General features: G+C 44.0%; 1 protein-coding gene across 2 annotated transcripts in view; it reads right to left on the bottom strand.

Moving 5' to 3' along the window:
- Nucleotides 1–521: 521 nt before the first annotated feature.
- The window catches only part of LOC107123144 (rho GTPase-activating protein 7-like), a 221,730-nt gene continuing 213,669 nt past the window's right edge, over nucleotides 522–8,582 (bottom strand). For both annotated transcript variants that reach the window (XM_015426332.1, XM_015426331.1), the window contains exons 8-14: nucleotides 8,231–8,429; nucleotides 6,492–6,717; nucleotides 5,880–5,994; nucleotides 5,370–5,588; nucleotides 3,575–3,792; nucleotides 3,215–3,388; nucleotides 522–884 (exon numbers count right to left, since the gene is read on the bottom strand). In XM_015426332.1, the coding sequence (XP_015281818.1) occupies nucleotides 764–884; nucleotides 3,215–3,388; nucleotides 3,575–3,792; nucleotides 5,370–5,588; nucleotides 5,880–5,994; nucleotides 6,492–6,717; nucleotides 8,231–8,429 (1,272 nt within the window). In that variant the 3' untranslated portion in view covers nucleotides 522–763. The remainder of the gene's footprint in view (nucleotides 885–3,214; nucleotides 3,389–3,574; nucleotides 3,793–5,369; nucleotides 5,589–5,879; nucleotides 5,995–6,491; nucleotides 6,718–8,230; nucleotides 8,430–8,582) is intronic.

Here is an 8,582-nt window from a genome sequence, read left to right as displayed (position 1 = left end):
GTTATAGAATCACTACCCTTGAAAGAGACATATTGAAGTACACTGGATATTTCCCATCGCGCCAATAAACTCTTCATTGGGCACCATGTTTTGACTTCCTTGGTAACATATGCATGGCACACAAGACTAGCTTGTGACGGTCTATTGAGCAGACAAAAACTTCAGGCCGAACTCTTTCCTCACAATATTAAAATCCTTTCTAACTGCCTTTGAGTGTACCAGACACTGTGCTTCTACTACTCCTGTATCCAAGACTGTCCAAAATTCAGAAAGCCATTCAACGCCTTTGTCTCTGTGCAAACCTTTCTTCACTTACTTTCGTGAGAACACACTGAAGAGTACCAACAAATCCAGTGGATGCAACAGTCCCTCAACAAACAGCACGCAGCTAGATACGCAATCTTAAATTCATTTTTTTTACCGTATTCCAGAATATATTTCTTAGAATTTTGCTTCTCAGAAGCAATTCACACATAGAATAATATACTTTAAAAATTATTTTTTTTTGTAATGTCCAGTATATTCCAGTCAAGGCCTACACGATAGACCTAACACCGACAGGAAGCAGCAGCTTTAAAATGCATGGTTATTGCCACAGCCTTTTGAGTGAGAAGAGCAGAACAATTCCAGATACTCTTGGTTCACGTGAGAACTTCACAGGCCACACTGTGAGCCATTCTGCAGCAGACAATCACCAGCTCCTGGGTATATCTATGCACACCGGTGGCGATGGGTTGAATGTAGGGTTGGTCCACTTCAGTAGTCACCTGGATTTTGCTTCCTTACTCTCAACATTCTGCTTACTGAAAGAATCTCTGATCTTCACAACTTTAGCCGCACATAAATGTCCAAAAGCCTTTGCATACCAGTCAGGCTTGTGCCCCCTGTTGTAACAAAAGAAAATGTACATGTGAAGCAACATATCTGGTTGAAGGGGAAAAAATACAAATGAGATATATATTTCTAAAATAAGTCCTTGGCTGGGGAAGGGGGGGGGGAGATGACACGCACCAGGAGATGAATATGTGTGTGTGTGCATGAGCGCAATCCTGTTAATTCTCCTGGAACTCTGAGTGGCTGTCACTTTCATCTATCATAGTATCCTTCTGAATAGACTTTTGGGACTCAGACTCGGAGGCACTGTTCTGTGGTGGTCTCGATCCTACCCTGAGGGTAGGTGGGGGTGCTGGGGGACTGGTGCTCTGCCTCTTGACCTTTGGCCTGTGGGGTTCCCCAAGGTTCCATCTTGTCCCTGATACTTTTTGATATCTGTGTAGAACTGCTGAGAGAGGTCATCCAGAGATTTGGGCTGAGGTGTCACCAGTATGGAGATGACACTCAGCTCTATCTCACGCTACCAGCAAATCCCAGGAAGGCAGTGGAAACTGTGGACAGGTGCCTGGAGGTAGTTTTGGAATGGATGAGGGCTAACAAACCGAAACTTAATCCCAACAAAACAGAGGTGCTACAGGTGGGGGGAAAGTCTGACTCAGGAAATGGGCTCTCTCTTGTTCTGGATGGTGTTGCACTCCCCCAAAAGGAGCAGGTTCGCAGCTTGGGGGTGTTCCTGAACCCGGGCCGCCTGTTGGATAAACAGGTGACAGCCGTTGCCAAGGATGCCTTTCACCAGCTTCAGCCCTTCTTAGGCAGGGAAGGTCTTGCCACTGTGGTACATGCCCTGCTAACACCTAATTAGATCACTGCAATGTGTTCTACATGGGACTGCCCCTGAAGACTGTCTGGAAACTGCAGTTGATACAGAACACTGTGGCCAGAATGTCACATGGACCAGTTTGCTTCTGGGCTCAATTCAAGGTGCTGGTATTGGACTTTATGGCGCTGCGTGGCCTGGGATCAACATACCTTAAGGACCACCTTCCCCCATACAAACCTACCTGCTCATTCCAGTCCTCCTCAGAGGCCCTGCTTCTGTTGCTCTTGCCATCAGAGGCTAGATGGGTGGCAACCCGAGAAAGGGCTTTCTCGGTCATGGAGCCAAAACTTTGGAACTCCCTCCCCAGGAAGATTAGCCTGTCTCCCTCTGTCGATGTTTTCCGCCAGTGGGTGACTTTTTTTGTTTCATTTGGCATACCCCCCATAACAATTATTGGCTCTCCTCTCTGATTCTGGTATTGATTGTTTGTGTTTTTATTGAATTGGTTTGGAATTTTAAATGTTGTTCTTAATTGTTGAAATGTTTTAATGTTTTTTATGTGTGCTACTTTGGAGACCCTGATCAGAAGGAAAGGCAACATAAAAATATTTTGAGTAATAATAATGGAGAAGATCCTGATAGTGGTAGGGCTGCCAAGTCCCCCGGGGGGCGGGGAAACCCCCGCCACAGAGTCCCGTTCCCCGCAGCCCGGAGTGCACGTCACCAGGAAGTGACGTTATGACGCCGGGCACGCTGGGGGCGGGGCCACGACCATCCGAGGGGGGAACTCTATGTCTCCCCCTTGGATGGTCATGGCCCCGCCCCCAGCATGCCCGGCATCATAACGTCAGTTCCTGGTGACGTGTGTGCGGCGCGCACGTGCTTCTCGCGCACATAGGACACCGGACGGGAGTCCCCTGCTCCCGACGATTTTCTACTTGGCAACCCTAGATGGTGGGGAAGACTGAAGGTAAAAGAAGAAGAGAACAACAAAGAATAAGATGGTTAGACAGTGTTATCGATGTAACGAACATGAAATTGAGCAAACTCTGGAGAACGACGGAGGACAGGAGGGCCTGGTGTGATGTGGTCCATGGGGCTGTGAAGAGTCGGACTCAACTGTGTGACTGAATAACAACAACAATAACCCTAACCAAAGAGTCACATTTTTGCCTTGTTGACTGCGAGCACTACTGGTGGAGAGCATCTGTGAGCACGGTATGCAGTCACAAAAACAGAGCAACTGTAAACAGAGGAAAACCGGGCAGTGCAAATGGAAGCAGCCAAAATCCGACAGGACAAATGGATTTTGGAGGTCAAATGTGATGCTGGTCCAGGGCAAAAGCAGACTTCAATCAGGAATACCTACTGAGAATTTGGTTCATATGGAAGGCAAATCTGGTGCACCTCTGAATTAAAACATAAATCATGATTTCTCATTCTGCAATTAGGAATCAGGATGGAATGGGACAGCAACGACAACACATGGCTACCTTGCAATTCAGCGTACAACTATACAATACAAAGAGATCAAGAGAGCGTAGAGTTTAAAAAGTTTACCTTAAATCAATTCTACACATGTAGGTAAGTTTGGATTTTCCTGAACTGCATGGCTCAATGAGATACCTGGACAAAAGCACATTTACTCTCACGCCAAGGACTGAAGCACGATCGTGTTCCACGGACGAGCACAGAAGAGCGCAAGCTCCCTTAGATAAGTTTGTTCTCCAAGTCCTGTTTTTTTTAAAAAAAGCACAATCATATTTAAAACAAGTCCTATCTAAAACAAATCAGATGTTTGAGAAAAATAACTGAAGATGATGAATCAATTTTTCTGCTGATACATGTGCTACATTACAATAACCATGTTGTGAGCTCCCTCCTTCACAAACCTATTTGTGTTGAAATTTAGGGATTTACCTTAAGACTACATGGTCCCTGGCTGGATGCGGTGCCATGCTGTTTTGTACATACTGGTATATATCAGTCTGGCTGTCCAAAGTCTCAATCACTTTGGCATCTAAAAGATCCTCATCCCAAAGGTGCTGTTCTTTAAGTATACGGTTTAAGACCTCTTCGGGAACTGCAGGGATTTCAATTGTAGACTTCCACAAGCGGAGAGGTGGACCCTCACATACCTGAAAAACATCACAACCATGGAAATCTGAGTTTCATTTATGTATTTAACTATCTTGATACAGCCAGCCTTTTAAGATTTTTCGTAAAGGTCAAAAGAGTACATTCAAGGTTGAAAGCAAAGATCTAGCTAGTGTTTCGTTTCTGACCATCCCAAGAGATAGGCAAGATTACTGGAGTTCATAATTCATGGGCCACAGTCACAGTGTCCCCAAGAAATGAGTTCAGATTGCAAGTTAGGATGCAGAATCAACACACACTGGGATTCTCTGTAAATGAGATGGTTAAGGATAAGAAATAATATTAACTATTCCAAAATCATCAGTGCTTTAAAGGAACTTGTTACATCTCTGATAGCATAAGCCATGAACACATTTCTTCATGGCAAAAGATCTAAAAAACCAAATCGTAATTTAATACATAACTTGTATATTACGGCTTGTGAATAGCATTCAAGGGATCCTATGATCAAGGCACTTACTTCTCGAATGACCCATTGACTTCAGTCTCTTATTGTCAGTGTAAAAGAGCAGATTTCTACTTTCAAAAAACAGGAACCAGTGAAATAAGCCCTATCATATTGAGAAGTCTCTGGGTGACTACAACAGCTATTGATTTTGACCCAAATCTCCCTCGCTGCCTCTTCTTTTCCTTGTCCCTCGCTGTTGCTCCCTGAAGAAGCTATGCACTCTTAAGAGGATAAGTGGATATTGGACTGGCCTCAGAGTGCTTGCAGTAATTGTCAGAACAGATAATCTTCTGCATTCAGCCAGAGGCTTCTGACAATGTGGATCCGCTCACAGGCCTTGGTGTGAACTGGCCCTGAATGTTCTAAATACTTGGGAAATGGTCTTAAATTTCATAGCACTTTTCACTTCCATCTACCTTTCTTATGCCTCAAATGTTACGGTGGTTCTAACCATGCTGAAATTAGAACACATCACCTACACATGTATGGTATCTAGCCCTGCAAATATGATTTTAACTAAAGCTCATAAACTTTTCCACTTTTCAAAATGTGCTGTGTCTGTGAGTGGAATGCATTAAAAATTAAACAAAGGTACCAAACCCATATAAGGTAAAGGTTTCCTTTGCTTAAAAAGCCAGTCGAATCCGACTCTAGGGGGCGGTGCTCATCTCCGTTTCCAAGCCAAAGAGCCAGCGCTGTCTGAAGACGTTTCTGTGGTCATGTGGCCAACATGACTAGATGCCGAGGCGCACAGAACGCTGTTATCTTCCCACTGAAGTGGTACCTATTTATCTACTTCCAGTTTCTTGCTTTCGTACTGCAAGGTTGGCAGGAGCTGGGACCAGAGACAGGAGCTCACTCTGTCATGCGGCACTCAGGTCTTGAACTGCTGAACTACTAACCTTCCAGTCTGCAGTTCAGCGTCTTAACCACTGAGCCACCACAGCCCCTTACCAAAACCATATAGCCACTCTGAAATTTTATTTTACAAAATGTATACCCCTGCCTTTCTGCCCTTGCAAGGGCCACCAACTCGGCTAATGAATTAAAGCATACATAATAAAATCACATCTTAAAAGCCATGAACACCAACAAAACACATTAACATACCTTCTTGTAAGCAAGCTCTGCTTGCTCTGAGGTGGAACAGTTGACCCAGCCTTTAAATTTGTCCTTAATCTCTTTCAGCAAATCATCCATACAGTCCTGGATGTATGGATGATAGTCTGCAGGCTCAGAGTTGCTATTTCGACCTAGTTCCTCCAAGCTCAGTGGCCTGAGATCTTGCTCTGTGTAGGAATTCCGACATCTGCTCATTTCTTCAGGGATCTAGGAAGTGGGTAAAGGACAAAAGGGAGAAAACAGTTGACAGCTCATAATTTGAGACATCTCCCACACTTCATATCATTGCCTTCATCATAGGAGGACACTTGCTTTGGAAGCTCCCAACTTCTGATTGGCCCTGGCTTGTAAGGCAGCCATTTTGTAGTCAGCCATGCCTCCTCTCATGGTAGCCATATTTGGTTGTGCCCACTATCTGTTTTCAAAATTCCAAAAGTGCCCATAGGTTCAACAAAACTGGGGACTTCTTCTGCCCTACAAAAGTCCATAATGTCTCACCTGAAAGAGTTTCTTACACTCTGCAATCATGTGACCCAGGCCCTGCGTTGCAGCCAAATTCTCATTTAAATCTTTCTGATCAGGTTTTCCTAGACTCTGTTTCCTCTGCATCACCCTAACAACAAACAAAGGTGAATTAATGAAAAGGAAAACTGACAAGGATGCACTGAAGTAACAGAGAATATATAGAATAAGCTATGAGCCATGCTTAAATGATAAGTCTTGTGCTCCTCAAAACATATTCATTTTTAACCATCTCATTTTTAATCTATAATGAATGTTACATCCAGGTGAATTATGGTTTCTTTCATACATGCATATTCAATAGCTGTTGCCTGCAGAACCAAATGATGACTTGCATATATAAATGAGCTAATGCAATGATCGTTAGCGCTTTTCTATTGCTCAGGGTTAAATCAAACACAATGCTGTTCACAGGTAGCTGACTCAACATTTGATGAGTCTGAGCCCAATGTACAAAAGCAAGTGCCGAGTGGCCAAATGGTATAAATGCATGCATGAGCCAGCATTTCAATGTCATACACCTTCAGTTTTGAACAGTTTTAGCAACTACCAGCAGGGGCTTCGGGTTGGGACACAGGCCTCAGCTACCTGGAGACTTGCCTTGGAGAAGAATTTTCCCTCTTGAGGGTGTTCAAGTGGAAAAGAGAAGGTGCTAAACACACAGCAAGGTTTGTCGGCGTCATCTGGTTTTCCTTCACAGCAGCCGTGACATCACTCAAGAAATAAAGGAGAATCTGAAGAACCTCCCTGTTCTCATCTGGGAGAAGCATAATGGCTGCCTTGATTGCCTGGAGATGCTGGTCCTTTGGCACATCTGCATGAGATTAGCAATCCGCTCGTCAGCTCATTGGATTTTCCACACATATAGCATGAACACATCCCAAAGCAAACTCTGAAGCGATTTCCTTCAGTGCACTGCATACCATTCATGGCACACGGAGGGTCTTCTTTTTTTTTTGGTCAACAGTTTAACTGCCCTCAGGTATTTCCTGCCCACGGAGAGACTCAACAGTTAAAACAAAGCTGCACATATTCCAGAGTTAATTTTAGAATTTAATTTTGAGAGCCACACGTTTCTGCCGACTGACTAAAAGGGCAGTTAAAAACTGAAGGAGCCCCGATCTCATTTATGAACATGGGTGGTGACAAAAACACAAACACAAAGCTCAGCCAATCTAGACTCCGAGAAAAATCCATACACATCAGTGAAACACGTTCCTCAAGAGGTGAGGCAATTAAAATAAATAGCCTATATACCATTCCTGACTTTGGCACCAGGAAATGTCCAGACTGTGCTTCGCTAAGCAGAGAGGACTGCTTCAATGAACAGTGATGCAGTGAAGGAGGGGAAGGGGGTGAAAAATCACTGATGTACAGGCTCCTCCTATCACACAGTGCCACAGTTACGAAGTGAAACAGTTTCATTGGCAAAAATTCTGGCGTGCTTTTTATATAGCCTGAAAATGGTGTGTGTGGGGAAAAACAGTGAAAAAAGACATTGATTAGTTTTGCTACACCACAGGGATATTTCAAAGGGCCTTCCAGAGAGTAACTCAGTGTGTTACACTGTGACGCAGACCTTTCAAAAAAGCACAAAGTTCAGGAGACGGAGAGGATCCTGAGCCAAGAGAATCCTTCCTCCCCTCACCAACTAAGTCTGGTGGCTGAATGTCCTCTAGTAGGCGATCCTCTTTGCATCGCACTGGATGTGTGTGGGCGACTTCTACCATATCTGTTCATTTCCCACCCCAAGTTCGGAGCAGCTGGTGATTAGTTCTAAGGTTTTCCCCTGTGTGCACTTTTAGGAAGGGTCAGAGGCAGCTTGTTCTGTTTCCCTTCATAAATGTTCACGAGGGTCCCAAACCACACATCTCTACACACAGCAATAGGCACACGCAAGGATGTTTGTTGTGTCCAGTTGTGGAGCTCTAAAAGCATATTAACCACCAGGTGCCCCTGCAAACCAGGAATCATGGCAGCAAGACATATGCAAAACTGATTTTAATGATCACTGTTTTATTTATTTTTAAACGATTTAAATTGCCTGTCCACTCTACCACAACCCAGTAGTCTACAGAAGCAGAAGTGAGTGTTCTCTTGCTTATGAGAACAATTTGGTACAAAACTGCTTCCCATTTTGAAAGTTGTTTTTTTTTCTTTTTTTAAAAAATAGATTTCCCAATTCCAAAAATCCATTCAATATATAGTCCTCAGATAGAGGACATATTTTTTTTTTTTAAAAGGCCCAAGCTTGATGAACTGCATCCTGTAAAGAGGTGTCCGTATATATGGGAATAAAAGATAAATAACACTAATCCAGGGCTTACACTGGTAGATCTGTAAGAAAGTCTCTGAAAGCTTGTTGGTCATGAGCGGTTCTGGCAGATCGCGGAAAAACTGCTTCAGCATGTCTGCCACATCGTAAGCAGACTGGCCCTCGTAGCTGACTTTGCCCACGGAGTTCTCATTCATCTGTCGCAAAGCCTGGATTCTTGACTTGACTCCAGACTTTCGGAAAAGCCCAACCTACGTGAAAAAGACTCACTCATTAGAAGGAGGGTTATTTGGGGCTTCAACAGGCATTTGGTGGACAGTGTGAAATGCAAGTTTCTAAGTTAACTCTCACCAACTCTCTCCTTTCTTAGACACAGCTAATCTGGCTACACCCGTCCATGCTTT

The sequence above is a fragment of the Gekko japonicus genome, unplaced genomic scaffold (assembly GCF_001447785.1).
Source record: "Gekko japonicus isolate JY-2015 unplaced genomic scaffold, Gekko_japonicus_V1.1 scaffold622, whole genome shotgun sequence".
In the NCBI taxonomy this organism is placed as follows: domain Eukaryota; kingdom Metazoa; phylum Chordata; class Lepidosauria; order Squamata; family Gekkonidae; genus Gekko; species Gekko japonicus.
Note: the sequence above shows the minus strand (reverse complement) of the source record. Positions and strands in the feature narration are given on the sequence as shown.